The sequence below is a fragment of the Leucopleurus acutus genome, assembly GCF_964270905.1.
Source record: "Leucopleurus acutus genome assembly, chromosome: 16".
NCBI lineage: Eukaryota > Metazoa > Chordata > Mammalia > Artiodactyla > Delphinidae > Leucopleurus > Leucopleurus acutus.
The window spans coordinates 2831157-2858593 of NC_139158.1; the positions used below are offsets into that span (position 1 = coordinate 2831157).

Consider the following 27437-nt stretch of genomic DNA (forward strand, 5'->3'; position numbering starts at 1 on the left):
TTCAAATGTTTTCTCAGACCCTTTCTTTTTCTCTTCTTCTTCTGGGACCCCTATTATTCGAATGTTGGTTGTTTAATGACCCAGAGGGTCTGAGGCTGTCCTCAGTTCTCTTCATTCTTTTTTCCTTATTCTGCTTCCTGGCAGTTATTTCCACCATTTTAGCTTCCAGCTCACTTCTCCGTTCTTCTGCCTCAGTTGTTCTGTTATTGATTCCTTCTAGAGTATTTTAAATTCAGTTATTGTGTTGTTCATCACTGTTTGTTTGCTCTTTAGTTCTTCTAGATCCTTGCTAAATGTTTCTTGTATTTTCTCCATTCTGTTTCTGAGCTTTTGGATCATCTTTACTATCATTACTCTGAATTCTTTTTCAGGTAGGTTGCCTGTTTCATCTTCATTTATTTGGTCTTGTAGGTTTTTATCTTGCTTCTTCATCTGTAACATATTTTTTTGTTGTTTCTTTTTTTTTTTTTTTTTTGATGAGTGGTGCTATATTCCTGTCTTACTGGTTGTTTGGCCTGAGACGTCCAGCAGTGGAGTTTGCAGGCAGTTGGATAGAGCTGGATCTTGGTGCTGAGAGGAGGACCTCTGGGCAGCCTCACTCTGATTGATATTCCCTGGGGTCTGAGGTTCTCTGTTAGTCCAGCAGTTTGGACTTGGAGCTCCCACCACAGAAGCTCGGGCCCGACCTCTGGCCTGGGAACCAAGATCCCACAAGCATGTGGCAGGCGAAGTAATGGTCCCCCAAAGACACGGACATCCAGATCCCTGGAACCACCTGGCTGGTGCGTGGCAATGGGGACCCGGAGCTGCCGGAGGGGCAGAGTGGCGGACTGGTGTCCTCAGGGTCAGAGCCGGGCCATCTGTGCCGCCCACACCGCCCAGCGCTCCAGGGACTCCGCCTGGGCTTGACAGGCATCTGCGTCCCGGATTCACATCCGAGGTCACGGATTTACATCAGGGACCCCAGTTTTACGTCTGAGGCACCAAATTTACATCTGAGGCCCCGGTTTTACATCCTGCGTGTTTTTTTTATGTTACTAGAATAGAGATCTTAGTTTAGCTGACTCTAGAAGGGCTATGACTATCTAGCATCAAAAATGAACACATAAAACTGTTCATCCATAGAGTGACGCAGCTGTGGGACTCCAGGGTCCCAGGAGTTTCCTAGTGTTTTGAGCATGAGAGTGTAGGCTGAATGACATTTTGGTGCTCAGAATGTGTCTGACCCTCAAAGTGCAATTCACCAGCCAAGGAGAAGATCACTTACCTTTGTTTTTTTTGATTTTTAGCAGGTTCTACCCTGCAACCTCCTTAACTAGTAAAAAGAATATAGAACTATAACATGAGCAAAGGATACTGGGGCACCCATTTACTGAAAGATTATTTGGATTTATGGAATTTGTGTCTTTGCTGTTTTTCTTCTTCTTCTTCTTCTTTTAAATAAGTAAGGGCGAGAGTCTGTGTATGGTATGGTTGGCAGAGCACCAGTCTACATGTGAGAAGACCTAGTCCTCCCTCTGGTATTGTTACCTTGCTGTTTTACCTTGGAAAAACAACTTAACCTCTCTGATCCTCTGTTTTCTCATTTTTTAAGAGAAGGAGTATGGGCCAAATGTGTCTCAGAGATTCCTTTACACAGTAGAATTGGAATATATGAGGAGGGTTCAGGGATGATCACCTAGACTGTTGGTCAGCACCTGAGGACGTGGAGAGATAGCAGAGGTGGAGAATATGCAGCCCTGGGGTTAGTAATTATGGGGAAATTGAGTTGAAGAGGTCAGCACTGTGCCCACTAACAAATTTTCTTCTACCCGTTAGTCTATAAATAGGTGTACAAAATCTCTAATGAGGCTCCCTGGGAGTGGAGAAATCACAGTAAATTTCGTCGCCCCGGGTCCAGGGTTTGGCGGTCCAGTGTGATCACAGAGCCCTGCCTGAAAGAAAAAGGCCAGCTCTTCCGGAGTTTCTTCTAACCTGTCTTGTTACGAATTCCCAGAGGAACCTTTGAGTCGCAGCAAACTCTGGATGTGTATGTTCCAAAAGGCCGTCTTCTGCACAACCAGGGTTGGTACGGACGTGGTGCCTGGGGCTCCCAGGCCCCTGGCAGAAGCTAGCGCAGCATTGGACCTCAGCAGGCTCAGCTGCCACCTCTTTCCTCAGGTCGGCCTGGGGATTTGTTTTTGTCCTTCCAGATCTTTTTTTAACCTTTAAAACAAGAACAACAACAACAATAACAACTCTGGACATTGCCTTATGGTCGGCCTGGTAAATTAACCTGTCTTACAAATACGAAGCTCCATGGACCGGCCTTGACACTGTCTCTTTTCTTCCCTGACGCAGAGCCATCACGCTGGAGAACCAGCTGGTGATCCTGGCAGCGACGGCCAGCGACGCAGGGGCTTACTACGTGCAGGCCGTCAACGAGAGGAACGGGGAGAACAAGACCAGCCCGCTCATTCACCTGAGCATAGCAGGTGAGTGCCCAAATCCCACATGGTCGTTGTGAAAGCAGTGAATTCTGGATTTAATTAATAACCACCATCTCAAGGGGCATGTTGCAATAAATCTTACCTCTCTGGGTTAGTGGTTATGGTTCAGCATTGATCCAATGTCTATAGTTGCTTTCTTTGAACTGATAGGCAGAAAATGTGAATCCGGCCAGTCATTCTAAATACAGGACCTTATTTGTTTGGGGGAATTTAAAATAACATTTTTGCCTTTGTCTCTGTTAATGTGTATGGTTTTTAACAACAACAAAACATCTTTCGGCTTATAAGGAGTTGTGTCCATGAAACTTGAGACTAGATTAGGCCACAGGTTATGTTCTTTTACTTTAATTAAAAAAAAAACTTTGAGAAAATATATATATACTAAGTTGTGTTAAAATTAGGAGTATATCTTAAGAGTAACTAAAAGCCCGGATCATGAAGAAAATACACACACATCACAGCTAAATGTTCAGTTGATTTAAGGATGTTTTGGTTTAGGCAACTTAGTTTAAATATTTGGCCTTTGAAAGAAGGCTCCAGAAATTCTCCTAGGAAGAGTTGATTGCCGTAGAAGGGGGAAACGACCAGAAGCAAGAACTCAGAGCTAAAAGAGAGCAAAAGGTGCGTCTCAGAGACGCCACCAAATGTCTGCAGCGCGCAGCTTCATGGTATGAAATGCAGTGATTATGCTGTTGAGAAAATACAGTTGGGAAATGGTCATGGTAGATTTCAAAATATTATGATCATGTCATACAAGAGTGAGTTAAGTGGATTTGTCTGTATAGTGGTAGATGTCATGTTTTTAAAAACCACCTTGAAAGAAGGGCTTTCCCCTTCGGGTAGTTTGAAAAGTTTTGTTTCATAGGCGGGATAGACCGTAGTGTTTGCCTCTCCTGGTCCTTGAGGGATACAGTTGCTTTAGGCCTAATAGAGTTTACTGGGTTAACAGCACCACGGTCAGGAGACGGTGGGCATTAACTGCGTGTGCTCCCACATGCCCCGCACCTGCCCGGCAAGTGCTCCTAGGTGGCCACCACCCTGCCACCAGCTCCTAATTTCTAGGAGTTGAGTCCTCAGCCCCAGACCACAGGCGGTACAGATCTGGCCATCAGCGGGGCCTTTGCAGTACTTCAGAGAGTTGTGTCCACTGATCAGGTGTAGGGCTCACAGAGTCCAGTGCATGTTGTGCTGCTGTTTGAAGGACCCTATGAATCAAGAATCATAGTAGAAAAAGAATGTGATTTATGGAGATTTTTCAGTATTAATAATAAAAGATGGAAATTTTGTTATTAAATATATTGTGATAATTTTAATGACTTCCAACTTTTATAATTAGAGCCATTTATTCTGTTTAGCAAATCTGATTCAGCACTCAGTTGTAATATACATACGAGGATAATAATAGGTCAAATTGGTGGAATTCTGAGTCAGAAACACAAAAATTGACCTTAGTCTATTAGAAGATGGGGAAAAAATTCCACAGATATTCTGGTTAACTTGATGCTAACATCACGAAGGTATGAAATAGTCTGCACCTAGTAGTTTCCTACATGCCTACTCTACAAAGCCAGTAGAAAATAAAACGAATACAGTGAATTTGTAAGTTGCCGTACTAAGGCCATACCATGCGTTAGATAATTGGAATATGTAAATTTTTTAATAATTTCAGCATCTAACCAAGAAGCATATTGGAAGCAGCTCATAAATATTATAATTAACTGCGTTGCATTTCTTTTCCTTGTGTAGTTTTATCTTTTCATTGGCACTGGGTAAAATGTGTAGAAGGTGAGATATAAAGAAGCTGATGGTACGCACGGACTTATTTTAAATCTTAGGAGAAAACCTGCATTCTGTCCCCGTCTGTGTTCTCTGCTTTTTATGGGGACCAGGTAAAACGTGACAAGTAAGGAGGTTGAGGAAACGGCCTTATTTTAATCCTTGGGTGAACCTCACTGTTGATGTGTTAGATTTACCTAAAATTCAAAGGGCGCCCAATCATGCATTTTCTCACTAAAATTCTATTTTGAAAACCTCTAAAGATCAGAAATCTTGATAAATCTGCAGAAGACCCCAGAATCGATTGTTTATTTATTTATTTATTTTAAATAGTCTCTTTCTTTAAACTTTATTTATTTATTTTTGGCTGCGTTGGGTCTTCGTTGCTGTGCGCGGGCTTTCTCTAGTTGCGGCGAGCGGGGGCTGCTCTTTGTTGCGGTGTGCGGGCTTCTCATTGCAGTGGCTTCTCTTGTTGTGGCGCACGGGCTCTAGGGCGCAGGCTCAGTAATTGTGGCGCACGGGCTTAGTTGCTCCGCGACATGTGGGACCTTCCTGGACCAGGGATCGAACCCTGGCAGGCGGATTCTTAACCACTGTGCCACCAGGGAAGTCCCTGTTTATTTATTTTCATTTTTATTTACTTATGTTTTCATCTTTTTGGCCATGCTACTCGGTTTGTGGGATGTTAGTTCCTCCACCAGGGATTGAAACCTTGCACCCTGTAGTGGCAGCTCGAGTCCTAACCACCGGACTGCTAGGGAATTCCCCAGAATTAATTGTTTAAATTTGCTCCTTTCTGGACTGCAACGAACGCTGTAAGGGGGGAAACTGCAGTTCAGGACTTCCCTGCCAGCACCGTGTGAGGCTGTGAAATACGGAGGGTGCACAACCCCACCAGATTTATTATGAAATTAGATACTCTCAGGACCTATTCACGCAGGTAGTAAGATGCAGTGTGTTCTGCAGGCTTAGACATCTTTTTTTTTTTTTTCTAATGTAGGCTTTGTAAAACCACCAAACAAGATTGATGAAAAATTTTAAAAACTTGCCAGCCAGCAATTCTGAAGAATCTAAAGATATTACAGCCAATTATCATTTAACGATGATAAATTTTCCCTTGGCATCAGGAGAATAAAGTAGGGAACATTTCTGTAGTGAATACGATCAAGGTGGTAGGGTACTGGAAATTAAATTCCTGGTGGATTGCACTGTAATTAATTTAAAAGTGGAAAGTGCTATGCGGCCCACCTCTTGTTTGCAGTCATCGTAATAAACTGTTCCCCCTGCAGGGACAGCCTAGTGTCGAGGTGGAGTAGCACCCAGGGCCAGCCTTGCCTCGAAACATCAAAGTGCGTGATGCGCTATCCCGCAGCTGACGGGAGGAGATGACAGATTTTCCCAATCACCTGTGTACTTGAGAGTTCAGAACCTCACCACCTTTTCAGTTGCTGAATATTCTGGCTGCACTTGAAGCTTATGGGAAGCAAAAGATAAAGACGGTTGAGATAAAAATAAATAAAATTTTTTAAATGCATGACAATTAGAAGTGAAATGCAGCCCCGTCATGGTACCGCCTGCCGTTTTGTGCATTATTATCCCTTAACTTCCCTCCCGCCCTTTTATATGGTTAAGAGGGTAAGTTACAGCATGTTCTGCACAGGTATTTCCTGTCGGGAAGGAGAGGACTTCTCTGAGCTATCCGTTCTCCTGCTCCCAATGAAAGCTTGCCACCATCGCGGGGGTGGATTCACTTTGAAGTTTTAATGTGACGTGAAGCCAGCAGATGTTAAGGCCATACATAGGTGGGACTGCTGAAGCACCCTGCATGAATTTTTCATCGCTGGCTCCCGTGGCTCAGCTGCACACCAGAAAAAGAATGGGATGAACTCGCCTGAGAGTACACATTTCCATTCTGAGGTCAAACTCAGGGAAGCTCTATGCACCTGCCAACCTGTTTTTGGTTTTCACTTTAAAGCTTTTACATTGAGTTAACTTGTGTGGATCAGGTCTTCCGAACTGAATTAATATGTAAATGAGAGTTTCCTTTTGAAGATGAGAAGAATTCTGTACAGGGATTAACTAATTATTGTTTAAATGCCATTGTACATACCTTAGACACATCATCAGCTCTGGCCCAATCTTCGGAATGTCCAGCGTAATGAGATTCTCTGCTGGAGATGAAGCTTAAATTAGAAAAGAAATGACTGCTCAAATGTCTGCTCCTCAAACAACATTTGCAGATGGGGTATCCCTTCAACTGACCCTCCTTCAGGCTGGCAAACCTTTGCTTTCAATTCTGACGACCACTTAACATTCTTTTGTCCTCTATAATTCTAATTTAACTGCAGACCTCATGTGTGGTTAGTAGTTGAAAGTGAATTCCTGAGAATAATGTCTAGGAACAGTCGTCCAAGAGGACTGCCCTGTAAAACATGGCTTTTGTGTGCCCGGATAAAATTCTGTCTTATTTTCTTCATGCTTATAACATTATAGGGAGAGAAGGGCCAGGCATAAGCCTTTCAGTTGTTCTTTGACATGAATTGGATGGCCAAAGCCGTAGGAACGGTTTGAAATGTTATTAAAGAGCAATCCCGAGGCAGTGTCTATATTACAAATGACCGATTTCAGATCCAGCTATGGCTTTATAGGGTAAATGGTACTTTACGGCCAGAATTTTCAGAAACATAAACAGAAGTGTACTTTGCGTAGAATGATGGGTTTAATCGTTTAGCATGTATTGACCTGCTAAGTAGGGTATGTAATGAGGCGTAAGACATGCTCTGCCCAGACCTCCTGGAGCTGGTTATGGAAGGAGCTAAGTCTAGGCTGTGGTCTCTGAAGCCTTTTTATAGGCACACCATCAGTAAGGAGGCCTTGACATTCACCCCTGGCATATGCATACTGAGCTGTTTATAAAGTATGAGTGTTTAGCTATCATACAAAAAGGTGAAATACTGAAAGGTGAAATAAACAGTATCTTGTTAATCATGAAAGTTTCATTCTGTCTTTAGTTCACGTCTCACAGCACAATATCCAGTTTGTGAATGAAAATCCATACTTTACTTGGTCTTCCTGATAGTTTTTCTCTGGACAGGTTCTTCCAACATCTGATTACAGAGGACCGTTTGTCCCGGCATGTGGCTGATAAAGAGCACAGGTGTCAGTGTTGCCATTTGTGTCTGTGTCGCTCATTTGTGCTGGACTTGTGAGTAACTCACATCTGTGATTTCTTCCCAGGTGTACTTTTGTATCCAGTTATCTACCCTGTGAGAGTTAGTTTAGTTAAAACTAAGTACACAAATACGTAAATCCACCTACCGGGCAAAAGTGAAACCACAGCCCGTTGGAAAGTTCTGAAAGCAAACAGATGCAGGAAGGCATCCTATGCACCTTGAAAATGAGGATTTTCAGATGTCCCTCGGGGCAGCTTGCGTGCAAAATGTGACGGAGCCATCCCACCGGTAGACCCCATCCGCATTAGGGATTTGTTTTCTTCTTATGGTTTCAGTTCAAAGACAGAAATGAAAATGCCAGTCCTAATAGTTTGTTTCCGAACCCAGTGTATGTATAAATGGTGGTGAATGAGGTTCAGAAGAAGAGTACAGCTGGGGATTCTCAACCAGACTTGAGAAAAAAAGGACAAAGTGATTAAAAAATAATGAGGCCCTAATTCTCTTCCCACCTCCACAAGACAAAGCTGGGTTATTTTTGTTTTCTACTCATGTTCTTTCCATGGAATTCCCATCTCTCCTCATCCCAGTCTGTCTTTCTTTTCCCCTCTGTGACTTATTTCAGCCTGATTTCACCCTTGGTAAATCTTAGGGCATCGGGTTAAACCATGAATTGTGATTTGCCCTCAACTTTTGAACACATTTGAGATGCCCAACGTCCTCACTCTCCCAAAGCAACACTCTTCAGATCGGGCTATGAGTACCCCTCAGGGTGCACACAGGTCTCCAAGAGGGTGAGCAGGCATGTATAATTCTCAGGACATCTGTTTCCAGGTGATTTCTTATACGCTTTCTAAAATCAGATCATCCTGGGAATTCCCTGGCGATCCAGCGGTTAGGACTTGACGCTCTCACTGCCGAGGTCCAGGTTCAATCCCAGGTTGGGGAACTAAGATCCTGCAAGCTGCAGCGAGGCCAAAAATAATAATAATAAATTAAAAAATTAAAAAAATTAAAATCAGATCATCCTGAGGATGACTGTGTGGCAGGGGGCTCTTCTCTTATGGGCACAGGTCACATCCATCCCGAATCTTTAGTACAGGCATTATCTGAGGCTACAAACTTCCAGGTGCCAAACAAAGGGATAATTCTAAATATCAGTGTCAGAACTGGGAAAGTGAAGTGCTCTAGTAACTGGGAAATAAATCATTTTATAAATCGGGAGTTTTCAATTCCCTGCTGTCTACCAAATGAGGCAACACCCAAATGCATTGTCAGCTGACATTTTATTACAGATAATTTCTGGTGATTGATTGCTAAGTGATAGAAAGTCCCCTTGCTCTTAGGAGAAGAAGACATTTCCAGCCCACCTGCAGTTTGGAGCCACTGACTAACTTCACTCAATGTGGAGTAGAAGGGAGTGTGTCACTTCCAGGCCATGTGTTTAAGAGCCAGCAAGTCACCTTCATGCTCTGCTTTCCCCCTGGGGCCCACAGTGGCCGGGCCACGCATGGAGATGGTAGGCCGCCAGGTAGAAGCTGCCCAGAGGCTGAATTAGTGCATGGAAAGAACAGCCCTGGAGAATCACCCCGGCTGAATGGGACTCAATATAAGTGGGAAATAAAACTTGGTGTGCTAAGCACTGAGATTTCAGGGTTTATTTGTTATTGGAACAGAAAGTGGTCTAGCCTAACTAATAAATTACCCTGTGACTTTTGGTATACTCAGAGGTGTTTAAACAATTATGAGCAAAATTTCCCAGCAGTTATTTCTACAAAAAAGAAAAGTAGGATTAGAATTAGGGTAGACTTTGCATTTGTCTCATGGAGAGATGCATTTCCAGTGATTTTTTTTCTTTTATATATAATATTCATGAAAATTTGTTATACATGTGTTTATCTTTTACAGACTGCAAAATAATAATTGTAGCAATAACTCAATCCAAGAAGGTTTTTTTTTTTTTAACCCCAGCCCAGAGTCATATGGTTGCTGGGAATTTTTAATTTATATACATATTTTTTTCAGAGGCTATGATAGGGTGATCAATAAAATACTTCGAATCCTTAAATATAGTAAATTAAGATAAAATTCTGTGGGAGGAGTAGAATGGAAATACCAGTTCCAGAAGAAAAATAGAAATGATGTAAACTTTCTGATATTAAAAATTAGTGCTTGTTCATGTGTTGTTTAAATGGGTGATGCGCGTATCAAATCCTTAGACCTACTCTATCCAATATTTAGGTTCCTTTGGGTACATATAAAAGAGTGCTGCAGTAGTTTATATTACTAAAGTATACTAGAATATTAAAATGCACTGGAAATTATATTCTTTGCAGTTCTTCAAATCTGTGTTGAAAACCTTTATATGTCACCTTGAACTGTGGAAGTGATAGTTTTAGGTGATATAAGAGCAAAGCTGTTCTAAGCTATATCAGATTTGATGAGAATTTACAAATAAGCTGTTAAGTGATTCCCCAAGGGCATAGGTAGAGGAAGGGCACTGGTGCTCTTTGAGCTGGTGACAGGCGTTCATGTGCACCTTCCTTCCACATTAGCCCTGTGCCTTAATGACCAACCTGTTTCAGAGCTGAGGGCACCAAGGCCCTAAGTTAGGTTAGTGATGGAAATCCCAAGAATAGTAAACGGGGAGCTGAGAATTCAGGTCAAGGTTTATTTGCCTCCCAAACCCCCTCGTTTCTCCTGGAAGGAGGCTGGGCGAGCCCTTGGTGCCAATATGTGTACAGATGAGGGAAGCCCAAGGAAAAGGCCAAACTCGGGAAGAGTAGCCGTCCTCCGAGTCAGCCCTCCTTTTGCACTGGAGATTCTCCATCAAGAGCTCTTACACACCCGGCCTCAGAGGAGCTTGGCTGTGCTTTAAAAAGCGAGAGCTTCTGTTTTGATGCCAGAACTCAACTTTCATAATTTCCCCAGACCACCTCTCCTCCTGCCCCTGTGTTAACCATACCAATTTAAACGATTATATTCAGATGTTTAAACACAGGACTCTTTTACCTGTGGCGGTTTTAGAACCGTAAATAGAAGTGACCCTAACGACTTTTACCCTTGGCTCTGGGTCCAGTCTTCAGCCACATCCTGAATTTAGGAGCCTGAGAATTTAAGATCATTTCACTCTAGGCTCATAATATGGAAGCGTAACATTTCAGACCCTATATGGAGAGGGACTCAACATTTTAACGTACTCATGCAGTGAGTAGCTTCCTAGCTCTGATCACTTGGGATATTACGTTCACTGAAGTACTTTGTCTGATTTCTCTGACACTGTAATTGATGTGGAAAGATAAGAAATATTTACAGGGCACAGACAAAGAGGATAGAAAACTGAATTTTCCTTACAGTCATTTTATGAACTTTAACATCTATTCTTTATACATCTTGTTTGGGGAAACCTCAAGCAAAGTAATGGTTATCGGCTGAGATGAGACCACAGAACTAGCTGTTAGTTGTAAATACAATTTTCTCAGTCATTGAATACACATGACACACACTTCCCAGTACTCTTTCCTTTTATGAACGAGTTCAATATTCTGAATCTGTTAATTCAGAGACATCTGGTTAGCTTCTCTTCCTTAAGAGTTTTTGAGGTTTTTGAACTCCAGCTTGTAGATTATTTTAGTGCAGAATTGTTTTCAATCTTTAAAATCATGTTGAAAGTCCTCAATCTGCTTTGTGTATGCAGCCTAACGTTTGGTCACCTTCTGATAACGGCTCAGATCTACCTTTACCACTTAGTCATAATGTTTTATTACTGATCACGATAAATGATGTTCTAGAAGGCTCTTATAGAAGGCAATTACAGCACATAAGTAAAATTGGAGATCTTTGCATGGTAGCTGAGAATATTAAATCAAGCCTTAAGAAAATTGTTTAAAGTATTGTTAAAGTGAAAGTCCACTTAGCTCCTGTGAAGACCATTACCAGATCCAAAGTGCTGGATTCCCCACTTTTCCAAGAACACTTTGATTCTGAAATGTAGAGGGGTGGGATAGGGAGGGTGGGAAGGAGACACAAGAGGGAAGAGATATGGGGATATATGTATATGTATAGCTGATTCACTTTGTTATACAGCAGAAACTAACACACCATTGTAAAGCAATTATACTCCAATAAAGACGTTAAAAAAAAGATGGAATTTATATCAGAAATAATAGAAGCCAGGAATTTATCTTAAGATGTAGACTCTCTGTGCTCCGATCAGTGAGTTCTTAGCAATGGTCTCTGCCTGTGAGCCTCTGTTATTTCAGGTGACTATTCTGCTTATACCCTCTTACCTTTTGTGATCTTCAGAAATATCCTCCTGGGCACAAAATCAGTTCCCACACTCGGAGCCTGGTGTAGCTCTATACGTGGCAAAGCAGGTCGTCAGAGAGCGTAAGAAATGTGACTTCTGATTGTCAGTGTAACTTGCTGTTGGCCCAGGAGTATCTGGCAAGTGTAGCTTCTTAAGGTGGATTCTGAGGACTCTTATTTTGCATAGTTTTATAAAATCATAAAAAAGTGAGCTGGGGATTTTCTGGTTCACCTTAGTCATAGACATGAACGACCCTCTGGCGAGTCTGAAGGCCGCACTGTGTGATTTTCCAAGGGAACAAGATACAAGCAAAAACCCAGAAGTACATAAACTCTAGTGGAAGACTTGAAAGAACGACTATTTTTTCATTTTGGTCCCCAACTTGGACTTCGGAGTAGGAGTTAGAACTTGAAAAGAAATGTCAGTGGCGGCAGTGCGTTCAGCTGACCCCGTGGAGCGGGTTGGTCGTTTGTTTGCCTGTTTTACTGATAATGGAGTTTGTTGAGCTGCATCCCATCTGGTATTAAGTGTCCCACACTATGCTTCTCCTTTCACTTTCCTTGAAAGATTGTTGCACACGCTAGTATATCTCCCTGTCAGTGTGTCACTCCATGGCTATATTAATTCAGACAGGGCTGAATCGCACAAAGATTTACTCTCATTTGGGAAGGTTTCCAGCACAAATGTGCTCCAGGATTCAGCCTTCTGCCTTTCCATTCCTTACGACTTTGGGAAGCACACTGATTAGTCAGAATGACTTATGTAGAAAAACCATACAAAGAGGTTGACCTTTGGTTATTAGCTCATTTAAGAGAGTTTCAGGGGTTTCACATGTCTTTGGTCTACTCAGGAAGACCAAACCGAATAGAGAAAACGGCCTCAGAAAAAACTTATGCAGAAATATTACTATCATAAAGAAATATAAAATGAATAGGAAATATTTAGAGCCTTTCATTTCTTTGTTCATTTGAGTTACAACATTTAAAAAAATTACGACAGAAAGCATGTTCTTGATGAAAATCAAGGCAACAGTTCTGCTTCCCTGAACTCTGTACTGGCATTGAGATTAGCTGGATTGTATCCACCTCTGAAGTCTGCACCCAAAGGACTGGATATGAAACCATTGTGCCTCCACTGGCTTCTGTGTTAATTGGTTGGTACCACTACCATGTGGGCATGGTGGTCATTAAGTATTTTGAATATCACCCTAGCCTGGAAGAACACTCAAGGATGCATAGAAAAGTAGCCTTATCATCATTATGGGAACAGCTTGCATACTTCTCTGTTCTGGAGTCACCCCTACACCATTTCTGTGTTCATCCCTGTACATCTGAGGAAAAGCAGTCAGAAGTGCTGCAGGGTCGTTTCCTTTGACTTTTAGGGTCTTCGTGTCTCATTTTTGTTCCAAAATGTATAACCCCCCCCATTTAAAAAAATTCGGATTTCCTTTCTGGTATTTTGTTCAGAAACACTGAGCATCTCATATCTACCAGGCATTGTGCTTGACACTGAGGAGACTAAATGAATGAGACACATGGTTCTTGCCTTTCCTGAGCTTGCTTTTTCTTGAGGAGAGGCAGACCCATGAACAAATGACAAGAATACAGTGTGTTAAATGCCACACGAAATGGACTTCGGTAGAAAATGTGGAAGCACAGGCGAGGGAGCATTAGTTTTGCTTCCGAGGTCAGAAGAGCCTTGTTAGCAGAACTTTCACCTCCCCTTTCATGTATGGAGAGATGCGACACCAGTGAGATAATTAAGAGGAGATTTGGCGTAGGACGGTGCTCGGTGTGACTGAGGACCATTGTAACTTCTGTCCTGTTGTCTGGTCCCCTGGTCTCCACTTGGAGTGTCGCCCAGCAAGTCGGCACCTCCTACAACCTCATCTCTTTATGTGTACTGTCTTATCTCCACCAGAACGGAAGTTCCACGAGGCCAGGAATTTTTGTCTGTTTTCCCACGCAGCTAGAAGGATACATGAAAAGTAATAGGGACTCCGTAAAGACTCATTCAGTGAAGGAATGAAGCAATGAGGAACCAAATGCATTGCTTTTTTTCCTGTCTTCATTCTTCGCCCTGTGCAATGGGCCACTATTTGTACTCTCCTTTCCTTCATCTCTCCCCGCCTTTGGCTTCTCAGGTACCTTCTCACTGACTGTGTTCTTGTTCTCCCTCCAGCTCCTTTTCTTTGGGTGTTTCTAGCTCTTTTTGGTTCTCCTTACCCCCACGTGTGAGGACTCTCCATTGTCTAGTCCTTGGGTGCAATGTTTTATTTGTTTTTCTGCTGTTTACTTCTCCTTGGAGGACTCATTGATTCTGTGACTTTAAGTATCACCTTTGGTCAAATGTTCTCTCCAGACATTTCTCAGTGTTCAGTCCTTGCGAAGCGGAAAGTTGGATGAATCATTTCAAGTCCACTGTGACTCTAAAATCCTGATTATCTTCTAAGTTTTTAACTTCTTTGCCTGATTTAGCAAAGATGCCCTAAAATGGGAGACTTGCCCCTGTGCGTCTCTTCAATTATTGACCTTTCTCTGTTTAGTGACTTTGTTTGGTTCACTGGTCTCCGGCTTCCCTCTGTGTCTGTCTCTCCCTCATCCAAGAGATTATGCAGCTCCTGGTGACAGGGGACAAAGCTTGCCCGTCTGACCCAGTGATCGGGACGTCGGGCCCTGAGAACAGAATCCATGGTGTTGCTGGACATTTTCACTTGGAAATTAAATTAGCCTTTGTCCTTGTACTCCCTGCCCCAAGGCAGGTTCTTCTTCTCAATTCCATACAAAGTCATCTCACTGCCTTTCTGTGTTCCCAGCTCTCACCTATCCCAAAACATGTACTAAGTCCCAGATTCTTCCAGAATGTTCATCCATCCATCATCCGTTATTTCCTTCACTCAACATATACTTATTGAGTACTTGGTAAGTGCCAGCACTGTGCTGGGCATTGAGAATATACTGACGGTCAAGGCAGACTGGTTTCTGCCATCAGAGCCTACTTTGGTGGGACGAGAAGACAAGCAAGCACTTTTAATATGGGGAAGTTGGGGAATGGATGTCTTCCCACACACCCTGAGTTTCTGCCACTTCCATTTCTAATCCTTCGCCTGCTATAAAAATAGGGGTGGTAAAGATGAAGTTAATATATGCAAAATGTGTGTTGAAACAACACTTTAAAAAAAATAATTTTATTTATTTATTTATCTTTGGCTGCAATGGGTCTTCGTTGCTGTGCGCAGGCTTTCTCTAGTTGCAGCGAGTGGGGGGTTACTCTTCATTGGGGTGCACGGGCTTCTCATTGTGGTGGCTTCTCTTGTTGCGGAGCACAGGCTCCAGTAGTTGCAGGATGCGGGCTCAGTGGTTGTGGCTCGCGGACTCTAGAGCGCAGGCTCAGTAGTTGTGGCGCACGGGCTTAGTTGCTCCGTGGCATGTGGGATCTTCCCGGACCAGGGCTCGAACCCGTGTCCCCTGCATTGGCAGGTGGATTCTTAACCACTGCACCACCAGGGAAGTCTCTGAAGCAACTTTTGAAAAGAGTTCACAATGGTTCTTATTTATATGACTATTAGTGTGGGCTTTTATAGAGAAAATATGGAAAATTTTCAAGAGATGGATTATGTTGTAAATAAATACAACAAGTCAGTGGAATTATAGCCTTCAAGCCGTAGGCATCATTATTCTCATGAGTGGGGCCCTTCTGTGGGCAAAACTGACTGAGCCGTGTGAAATAATGCAGTGCTCGTTTTCTGCAAGCCCCGTATGTCAGATGGTAATTTTAAAAACGAGTTGCTTTACCAATGGACTATTAAAATAAGTTCTTCATCTCTAAGACATTCAATATGTGATTTGTAGAAATTGATTTCCTCACAACTTACGTATAAGTTATATACATAACTTATATACATAAAGTAACTTAGATATATAAGTTAAGATTCTTGTATTAGCTCAGGCTGCCATAACAAGATACCACAGACAAGGCAGCTTAAATAACTTTTATTTTCTCATAGTTCTGGAGGCTGGAACTCCAAGAGCCAGGTGCCAGAGGGTTGCTTTCTGGTGAGACCTCTCTCCCTGCTTGCAGAGGGCCGTGTTCTCTGTGTCCTCTGGGCACCCATGGGGAGAGCGGGAAAGGGAGGAGGGTAGAAAGAGAAAGGGATGGAGAGATGGCTGGCGTCTTTTCCTTCTCTAATAAGAACACCAGTCCTGTCAAATTGAGGCCCAACCTTATTACCTCATTGAACCTTAATTACCTCCTTAGAGGCTCTGTCTACAAATCCAGTCACAAGGGGGTTAGGGCTTCCACATATGGATTTTAGGGGAACGCAGTTCAGTCCGTAACCACTCCCCATTCCTTCCTCCTCTGTGGCTCTTTTCCTAGGGTATTACTCTAGATCAGAAGTCCAAACCAGCCATTCGTGGGATATGTTTACTCCTTGACGGCGTTGCCTTTAGCCTGCACGATACCTTAAAAATACATGAGCCGTATTTAAAAGCGGAGAGAAACTTTTCTGGCTTCAAAAACTATTTGACGAATTGGCCACCTCCCCAGCTTGAACAGTTTGTTTAGTTGAGCGCACCCTCCTGAGGCAGAGGCTCTCGTCTTCCTGTGGAGCACACTGATCTTTGTTTTGGGAAAACATTCATTGTGGAATGTTAAATTGTTGCGGATTTAGAGCTATGTGAGGGGCAGGTGTTTTAGAGGAGAGATTAAGGTTCTTCCTTCTTGAGGTAATTGGGTGTTTGTGTTGACGGCCCTCTTCTTTGGAGAGAAATGTTTCTGAATCTTACATTGGTTCTTTCGCATTAGCTACTGAGCTGGGAGCATTTGCGCTGTGGCCTATGAGCCAGTAGGAGTTTCTGTGATGATGGGGATCTTCTCTATTTGAACTGTACAGTGTGGTGGCCAGTACCTGCATGGGGCTATTGAGTACTTGAAATGTGACTAGTGCGATCGAGAAAGTGGATTTTTAATTTTATTAATTTCAATTTATTTTAATTTTAGTACCCCATGTGTCCAGAGACTACCATATTAAACAGGACAGTTCTGTACGAATGCCTAACACTCTGTGTACAAAGAGAACTCCCGTTGAAACTACCCACATGACCCATCTTTGATCTCTGCGTGCTCCTGGACTTGTCTAGAAGTGGTGAGGGCTGGTCATGACCAGTAAGACTTTGACTCCAGGCCCCGTTGTTCGTATGAGCGGGATACATACCTAAGGTTCAGTTACCGAAGGTCTGTGGCTGTGCAGCAGTTCGTTGGGGGAGAATTTCCTTTAGCAAATGTAATTGGTCAGTCATTCCTTTGGGGCAGCTGCACTGCACATCTCCAGGGTCTATAATAATCTATAGTAATGGTGCCCGAAAGACGTGCTCAACGCAAGGCCTGCGTGGTGTACACGGCAAATGCTAATGACCATTCCACAGTCATTTATAGAATATCTCTTATGCACCAAGCCTTGTGCTAGGCAATGGACAGTTAGGGAAGCCGAGGATGAGAGGGTCATCTCATTAAATAAATGATTAAAACAAGCATGTGAGCCATGATAGAGAGAAGCACAGGTCACTATGGAAACCCCAGGGTGGGGCACCCAGCCATGTCTGGGGGAACTGGGAAGGTTTTTCCTGAGGGTCTGATGCTGAACTGAGACCTACATGTTGACTAAGACTTAGATGGCTGAAGAGCTGGGGAGGAGGCCGCCCTGAGGGGGGAACAGCAGTGCCTGGAGTCAGCAGACACTGCTCTATTCACAGACTGAATATAGCAACTTCCAAGACAAGAGCAAGGCTCTGCCCTGGCAGAGGCCCAATAGGACGGTTCAGGAAATGTGAACAGCCTTCTAGAAACCAGGAGATTCCATGTAAATACTGAAGAGCTGGTGGCGCGGGACGCACATCCCCCTCAGGACCACGGTGAGCTGAAGCTAAGTAGCTGTTGCTCACGCCCTGTGTGCCTTTACTCACCTGGCCAGGGTCCCAACTGCCCCGGGCTGTGGCCCCAACAAGGACACCAGCCAGGTGCCATTTATTATAGTGTTTGCCCTGTTCCCTTTCTTATAGCAGAGAAATCTTTTGCTATGCCCAGTCTCTACCAAAAAGAAGTGAATGAAAGGCAGACAGAGAAGTTGGAGAGCATCTCACACTGCTCAGTGAAGTCGTTTTTGCCGCCTGGTCCCTGCAGGCATTAGTTTGGGCAAAGGCACGTCCCCTCTGCTCACCACTAACAGATGGGGTTAATCTAGATCCGGGATCTTCAGCTCAGGGTTCAGTTACTCCAGGGACCCTCAGAGGTGGATGCCTTTCAGGGAATCAGTTTCTACCCCCAAACGCACACACGTGCTGTCTCCTGGACTGATCTGCCTGAGGAGCATCAGCAATAGAGGGGCAGACCCTTCACCTTCTTCTCAGTTGCAAAAGGAAAGCATCCCTCCCACCAAACGCTAATAACCTTTCTTTGGTGCCTTGCTCTGGACTGTCAAGCCCTCCACCTGCCAGACAAAGGATCGTTTCAAACATTGGGGTCAGTGCTGAGAAAGTGGGTGACTTTACTAACTGGGTAAGAAATCCTCCTGCAAGTCAGGCGGCTTACAGTTCATAACTTTCAACAAAATGGAAGGAGGACCTAATCAAGTTGTCAGCCCGTAGATAATTAAAAATAATGTTTGATGATAAATTACTGTGTGACTTTGGGCATAACCATAGGAATAATGTCAAAGAAGTGACTGACATTGTTACGAAAAAACTTCCATTCCCATCTACTTGTTTATGAAAATAAGTTTTCTCAGTGCGCACATTTATAAAAACAAAACTGGAAATAAAACTGATGCTGAGCACTTTCTCATCGTAGCTAGAAGTAATATTCAGCCATGAATACATGAACTAATTAAAAAGAACAGTCTCATTCATCTCATTTTTATATTCAATATTTTTCAAAATTTGTAATGATGTATATTGGCTTGATTATTAAGTATTAATAATAATTAGAATGGATAACCAACTCAGAATTTTTTTTTAAGATTTACAGTTTTAGGATCACAGGAATTTGAAAAAATGAACTAGCTCTCCTTTCTTATGTAGAGAAGTGTGGAACAGTGATAAAAGGCTTTCAGACATAACACATATTACAGTGGAAAACAATTCTGCCGTGGATTGAAGGATGTAAAATTTCTAGGTATTAAAAGCAGATTTTTAAACGAGTGACGGTAGGTATCATTTCACAGTAGAATCCAGGTCTCTTTAGATTCATTGAAAATAGTGATCTGAAGTTTTGTTTGAAATACACTAGGGGCTTCCCTGGTGGCGCAGTGGTTGAGGGTCCGCCTGCCGATGCAGGGGACGCGGGTTCGTGCCCCGGTCCGGGAAGATCCCACGTGCCGCGAAGCGGCTGGGCCCGTGGGCCATGGCCGCTGAGCCTGCGCGTCCGGAGCCTGTGCTCCGCATCGGGAGAGGCCACAACAGTGACAGGCCCGCGTACCGCAAAAAAAATAAAGAAAGAAAATAAAATACACTAGAGGGCTTCCCTGCTGGCCCAGTGGTTAAGAATCCACCTGCCAATGCAGGGGACACAGGTTCGAGCCCTGGTCCAGGATAGATCCCACATGCCGCGGAGCAGCTAAGCCCGTGAGCCACAACTACTGAACTCACACGCCTAGAGCCCCTGCTGTGCAACAAGAGAAGCCACCGCAATAAGAAGCCCACGCACCGCAACGAAGAGTAGACCCCGCTCGCCGCAACTAGAGAAAAGCCAGTGCACAGCAACGCAGCCAAAAATAAATAAATAAATTTATAAAATACACTAGAAATTAAATTTACCTATTTAAATGTAAACTTAAAATATGTGAAGGGGATATGGTTTTTCAAAATTCTTTTACGGTTGATATGGGCAAAAATATATAAAGCCCATGTTCAGCGAAAGTGGTAATGAGAGGTCTATGCTTCGTTTGGAAATGAAAGTTAAAACAGGGAAGGAGGTGGCAGAGGGAGGGGTGGAGATGAGGACCCCTGGCTGCCCTACTGAGGGTGCCTGGACTGTGGGAAATGGGAGATACACTGGCAGAGGGCAAGTAGCATGAAACTCGGAAAGGTGCTGAGCCAGAACCTTAACATAATCATAGGAAAGTGCTGGGCCAGAACCTTAACATAATCATAGGAAAGGTGCTGGGCCAGAACCTTAACATAATCATAGGAAAGGTGCTGGGCCAGAACCTTAACATAATCATAGGAAAGGTGCTGGGCCAGAACCTTAACATAATCATAGGAAAGTGCTGGGCCATATACGTAACATAATCATAGGAAAGGTGCTGGGCCACATACGTAACATAATCACAGAAAAGTGCTGGGCCAGACCTTAACATAATCATAGGAAAGTGCTGGGCCAGAACCTTAACATAATCATAGGAAAGTGCTGGGCCATATACGTAACATAATCATAGGAAAGGTGCTGGGCCACATACGTAACATAATCATAGGAAAAGTGCTGGGCCAGAACCTTAACATAATCATAGGAAAGTGCTGGGCCATATACGTAACATAATCATAGGAAAGGTGCTGGGCCACATACGTAACATAATCACAGAAAAGTGCTGGGCCAGACCTTAACATAATCATAGGAAAGTGCTGGGCCAGAACCTTAACATAATCATAGGAAAGTGCTGGGCCATATACGTAACATAATCATAGGAAAGGTGCTGGGCCACATACGTAACATAATCATAGAAAAGTGCTGGGCCAGAACCTTAACATAATCATAGGAAAGTGCTGGGCCAGAACCTTAACATAATCATAGGAAAAGTGCTGGGCCAGAACCTTAACATAATCATGGGAAAGTGCTGGGCCAGAACCTTAACATAATCATAGGAAAGTGCTGGGCCAGAACCTTAACATAATCATAGGAAAGTGCTGGGCCAGAACCTTAACATAATCATAGGAAAGTGCTGGGCCATATACGTAACATAATCATAGGAAAGGTGCTGGGCCACATACGTAACATAATCATAGGAAAAGTGCTGGGCCAGAACCTTAACATAATCATAGGAAAGTGCTGGGCCAGAACCTTAACATAATCATAGGAAAGGTGCTGGGCCAGAACCTTAACATAATCATAGGAAAGGTGCTGGGCCAGAACCTTAACATAATCATGGGAAAGTGCTGGGCCAGAACCTTAACATAATCATGGGAAAGTGCTGGGCCAGAACCTTAACATAATCATGGGAAAGTGCTGGGCCAGAACCTTAACATAATCATGGGAAAGTGCTGGGCCAGGACCTTAACATAATCATGGGAAAGTGCTGGGCCAGAACCTTAACATAATCATGGGAAAGTGCTGGGCCAGAACCTTAACATAATCATGGGAAAGTGCTGGGCCAGGACCTTAACATAATCATGGGAAAGTGCTGGGCCAGAACCTTAACATAATCATGGGAAAGTGCTGGGCCAGAACCTTAACATAATCATGGGAAAGGTGCTGGGCCAGAACCTTAACATAATCATAGGAAAGGTGCTGGGCCAGAACCTTAACATAATCATAGGAAAGTGCTGGGCCAGAACCTTAACATAATCATAGGAAAGTGCTGGGCCAGAACCTTAACATAATCATAGGAAAAGTGCTGGGCCAGTACCTTAACATAATCATAGGAAAAGTGCTGGGCCATATACTTAACATAATCATAGGAAAGTGCTGGGCCAGAACCTTAACATAATCATAGGAAAAGTACTGGGCCATATACTTAACATAATCATAGGAAAAGTGCTGGGCCAGAACCTTAACATAATCATAGGAAAGTGCTGGGCCTGTACCTTAACATAATCATAGGAAAAGTGCTGGGCCATATACTTAACATAATCATAGGAAAGTGCTGGGCCAGAACCTTAACATAATCATAGGAAAAGTGCTGGGCCAGTACCTTAACATAATCATAGGAAAAGTGCTGGGCCATATACTTAACATAATCATAGGAAAGGTGCTGGGCCAGAACCTTAACATAATCATAGGAAAAGTGCTGGGCCAGAACCTTAACATAATCATAGGAAAGGTGCTGGGCCATATACGTAACATAATCATAGGAAAGGTGCTGGGCCATACACGTAACATAATCATAGGAAAAGTGCTGGGCCAGAACCTTAACATAATCATAGGAAAGTGCTGGGCCATATACGTAACATAATCATAGGAAAGGTGCTGGGCCATATACGTAACATAATCATAGGAAAGTGCTGGGCCATATACGTAACATAATCATAGGAAAAGTGCTGGGCCAGAACCTTAACATAATCATAGGAAAGTGCTGGGCCATATACGTAACATAATCATAGGAAAGGTGCTGGGCCAGTACCTTAACATAATCATAGGAAAAGTGCTGGGCCATATACGTAACATAATCATAGGAAAGGTGCTGGGCCAGAACCTTAACATAATCATAGGAAAAGTGCTGGGCCATATACGTAACATAATCATAGGAAAAGTGCTGGGCAATATACTTAACATAATCATAGGAAAAGTGCTGGGCAATATACTTAACATAATCATAGGAAAAGTAACGACACAGAGTAAAAATATTTTAAGTATATTTTAAGTATATGACACTGTTTCTTAACCCTAGATGCCCATGTAAATCACCCAGGCTGGTTCAGGACTTTTTTTTAAAGCACCAGATGATGTTACTATATAGCTGCAGATGATTGGGCCAGACCTGAAGTGTGGTCCTCGGTCCAGTAATTGTCACATCATCTTGGGAGCTTGTTAGAGATGCAAAATTTTGAGCTCCATCTCATTGCTACTTTATCAAATTCTGCATCTTAACAAGATACTTAGGTGATTCAGATGCACAGAGAAAACCAAGATTTCTAACAAGTTCCCAGTTGCTGCTTCTGGTTGAAGAGCAGAGTTAGAGAGTAGCGCTCTTCAGAGGCTCTAGAGCAAAGCCGCTCAAAGTATTGTCTGGGGACCAGCAGTATCGGCATCACCTGGGCACCCGTTAGATGCTCAGAGCCTCAGAGTCTTCATGCTGACCTACTGAGCGGGGTCTCTGGGAATGGGGTCCCTGAGCCTGTGGTTCAGCCAGCTCCCCAGGTGATTCTGATACTAAACTGGTGAAGGACTGCCCTAGAGAGAACCCACATGGACCTCAGTAGCTGTGAGCCTCCAGTTAATTCAGGGGGCCGGCTGGGAGTTTGTGCCGCTTAATGAGAGACCTGCTGCTGAAACTGGGATCACAAGCTTCACCTGTGATCACAAGCCCATGGGCACCTGTGCTGCCATGGGCCCTGAGTGTATGTTATAGACAACAAGCAGGGAAAGTCACCTAAACACTCTGAGGAAGGTCTCGGTTACCCCACCAGACCAGCAACCCAGTCCAGCTGACGTGCTGGCCAAGGGTGAGGAACGCACCCCTGTCTTCCTCACTCTGCATCATTGGAATCGACCCCCGGACAGCCCTTAACCCTGGCTCAGACAGGGTGTCTGAGTCTACATGGCAAAGAGAACGTGGTGTCACCACAGGTACAGCCAAGAAATTACTGCAGTATTTGTGGGGCCCAACTCAGAAGAGCGTATGTCAGCAAGGGGAGGAAGGTGGCCCAGCTCGCATACCTACGGGGTGAAGATGCATGAGCCCCTCATCAGTCCCTGGGGACTTCGGAAAACAGGGGTCCACCCAGGAGCAGCCTGTGGGACTCGGCAGTGGAGGAAGTTGTGCAGCTCGGTGCAGCCGGGCCGTCCCGGCTCTTGCCTTCTGGGACGTTGGGCTTAGCATGGGGCATGGGGCCAACCCAAGAGGGAGAACTGAGCCACTTTCCTGCACGTTCTGTTGACTTACGTTTACTTCAGAATCCTGCATAGCGTGGGCTCATCTTGCTTTGTGTTCCGGACTGGGTTGAATACTCTGGCTTCCAGTTGTCTTCTTTATGACTACAGATGGGATGGGATTTATTAACGTTGCCTCTAGCTATTTTTTAAAAGAGGAGCTTTTATTGTGGAGAAGAAATTGTTAAAATTCTGCAAAATAGTACTTGGCTCTTTCTTCTCCAAATTAACTAAAATCAACCTGTTTTCAATTGGTGATATTCCTTCATTAGTTTTAATTCATTTTTTAGCACATCTGATTTTTTTATTCATAATGCTTTTGATGAAAATTAATTAGTTTCTTTTAGAACTGAAACAATATTATCACAGGCACTCAGACACTGTTATACCAAAAAGGCCTTATTATAAAGCTGGCCTCCGGCCTGAGGACGTGAGTCTGTTTCATAGAGGACGCACCTCACGATGAAGCTGTGCGGGCTTTTTGGCTTTTTCACTGCTGAGCATCTGGGCCTCAGTTTTTCCATCTGTAAAATGAGAAGGAGTTTGAACCAGGTGAACTCTAAACTTTTGTTTTATGAGCCCAACACAACTAAGTGAACTTTATTATAGAATAGATAAGGGAGGAATATATACAAAGGTTTATGTAAGTATTATGCTGATTAAACATTTTCTTAGTTCAGTGTAGAATACCAATCAAAATTCTAACTAGTACAGCCCTAGGGAAAGGGGGAACTCCTCAAACAGAGGGGGAGGAGATGGGAGGGAGGAGGGGACCCCGCCAGGTGTCAGGTCCTAGACCTCGGGAGCCTCGCATGTGCTGACCTGGCTCTCGGGACACTGAAGCTTGGCGTCTGCGCCTTTGCTGAGCTTCCGCAGATATTCAGCTTCCTACTCTGACTGTCTTTTGCAACAGAATACCGTGAAACCAAATTTCACCAAACCAAAGAAAAATCCACTTCTTCAACTATAATTTCAACAGTGAAGAATTTGGAGGGAATCACTTTTGAAAGACCACTTAATGCCAACAGCAGCTCCACAGCACGAGTCCCACACGTAGGACATCGCTGTCTGTCTAAAGCCTTAGAGACAAAAGCCAAACCTACTTACCTACCATGTTTCTGATTTGGTTTGATTAAACAAGAGCCTTAACTCGTGTAAAATATGCAGTTGTGTGTTCAAAATCTATTAAGAGTAAAACCTCCTGAATGAATCCAATTTTTACTCAACAAATAAGTGTGCTTTCTTTCCCTCAAGAAAAGGGCTCTTAACATAATACTTTATTAGCCAGGATACGTGTTTCAGCAGAACATCTGCTGTCACACAAGATACAGAGAATGAATACCTGGGCTTAGAGGCCTGGCCCAGGGATGCAGGGCAGCTGCCAGTGCAGCTTCAGAGGAGGGAAGTCCGAGAGCCGGGGGATGGCAAGAGAGGTAGCCCATCAAGTTCTCGTGGATGTGCCCAGCTGGGGACAGTTGGGGGAGGGGGCTGGGGGGCAAAGCTACTTCAGGCTGCCGGGTGCGCGAGAGTGAAAACGTCATCTGAGACTGTAAGCTGTTGGCCAGACCCTTCAAAAGAAAGGAGGGGAGCTCGAGCTCTGGAGCTGGTCAGATGGCCTGAAATGTGGTTGTGCAGAAAACAGGTCACAAACTTGCCCGACAGGAAACTAGTTCTTGACTGTGTTCCCTAGGCAATGGGCCTCCCTTCAGCACTCAGATGCCATTCTCTCCATGCACAATTTTTTCTTCTTAATTTTTTTTACAAGTGCAGACTAGTCAATTAAAAAGAAATTCCATTTGCAGTGAATATTTATTTAACACCGAACAGGCTGCTTGCTGTACGAGCCCCAAAATAATAAAAGTAAAATAACGTATTTGAATGAATAGGTAAAATTACTGGCTAGGTTCAGAAAGTGACCAGATCATCAGTATAAACAAACTGAAACTGTGGTTTCTGGAATAAGTTCAGTGGAAATGATGTTTTATTTGACGTGCTCCCCTATATACAACTTTACAGAAATGCAATTTAATAATTTTAGACCATATTCCCAGTTACTTGAAGAAGGTTGCGTTTGCATTTCTTGATAACACGTATGTATTTCTGTTTGAAGTAAATGAGAATAACTTGCACATAGCAGGAAGAAAGCAAGCCTCAGAAATTTTAACCGTAGGTTTAGGTTGCTGATAAATGACACTTTCTTATTTCCATGAACTGAATAATAAAAGGCTCATGGGGGACACACACCCAGCCACACGTGTGTGCGTGCGTGCACACAGAGGAAACGAAATATACACTGGCACCCCTTAGGGTATGCAGTTAATATACTGTTTAAAGGGATTTCAATAAAGATTTCCTATAAATTATGTTTATTGCATAAAGTAAGTAGAGTATAAGGTGTGAATTCTAAATGTGCTCAGGGAATTCTGGCCTCGGATTTTAAAAAGACAAGGACATTTGTTTAAGGAATTTGATTACCTACTGATAGGTCATTTCGGAAAATTACATAACATATTCATCTTGGATCGCGGCCGATGTTTTCAGCGAACCGCTCTCCCCAAGCCCCAGCTCCCTGCATGCCTCACTCTCAACACACTCCTGCCTCTTTGAGGGAAAGGAAGCCAGCTACCACTCTATAAATTCCCTCCAAATCGGTGCATGTCGACTTGCTCTTAGCTTGCCTCCCTCCTGTGCAGAAGGGTCTGCCTGCTTCTGTTCGAGCCTGAAATCCCCCCGCTTCCCGGGGCCCATCTTCTGCGGAGGCTTGGCCCTCTTTTCTCCTTTCCCCCTCGGGGGCCTCTCATGTCTACTGCCGCTACCACGCCCCGATCAGCTCACCTGGATGGGGCTCTGCAGAGGCTTTTGATACTCTTTCTGTGGAAAGAAGTTTAGAAAGCTGGGTACCTCCTTGCGTACATTTTTTAAAGATATTAAAACGTTCATAAGTGTAAACAGTTTCAAGAAATATCTATTATAAGTACTGACATTTAAAAATAGAATTGTCACATCATTCTTCTGAATGGATCCACTTGATTATATAAATACCATAGTGATTTAATCTTGTCATCTGTTTCAAAAGGATGTGAAAAATATTTTCTTTACTATTTGGAGGTAGTGCTGGTACATTTTTGAATTCTGCCCTGCCCCTCCCTGCCACCACACACACACAGAATTTTATCCTAATGGAATATTCTTTTATGCTTCAAAAGTTTTCATGATTACCCTGTCATACTTTCCTGCAACATACATACATATAATCATCCATACATGTGCACATGTGTGTACACACATGCGCACAAACACGCGTGCGCATATTTATAAATCGCATTTGAAACTTTTATTGCCAGTGACCGTAAACTTTGTTTAAAAAACTAATTCTGTATTGAGTTATTCTTATGGTTGGATTATTGGAATATGACTATTATGATTATTTAATTGGAAACACATCTCTTAATGAGATGGATTCAGGGGCATTTTTGTTTTGGTGCCCTGATGAAATGAACTCAAACTGTGTTTTCATTTTGACACCAAAAGGGCTTTTGGTTTTTTTGTTTTACATCTTTATTGGAGTATAATTGCTTTACAATGGTATGTTAGTTTCTGCTTTATAACAAAGTGAATCAGTTATACGTATACATATGTTCCCATATCTCTTCCCTCTTGCGTCTCCCTCCCTCCCACCCTCCCTATCCCACCCCTCTAGGTGGTCACAAAGCACCGAGCTGATCTCCCTGTGCTATGCGACTGCTTCCCACTAGCTATCTATTTTACATTTGGTAGTGTATATATGTCCATGCCACTCTCTCACTTTGTCACAGCTTACCCTTCCCCCTCCCCATATCCTCAAGTCCATTCTCTACTAGGTCTGTGTCTTTATTCCTGTCTTACCCCTAGATC

The 27437-nt window shown here is 43.4% G+C and overlaps 1 protein-coding gene across 1 annotated transcript in view; it reads left to right on the top strand.

The window, feature by feature from the left end:
- The window catches only part of SDK1 (sidekick cell adhesion molecule 1), a gene marked incomplete at both ends in the record, with an annotated part of 817684 nt that overhangs the window by 469723 nt on the left and 320524 nt on the right, over positions 1-27437 (top strand). Inside the window, one exon of the mRNA XM_082858150.1 lies at positions 2341-2474. Within this exon, the coding sequence (XP_082714276.1) occupies positions 2341-2474 (134 nt within the window). The remainder of the gene's footprint in view (positions 1-2340; positions 2475-27437) is intronic.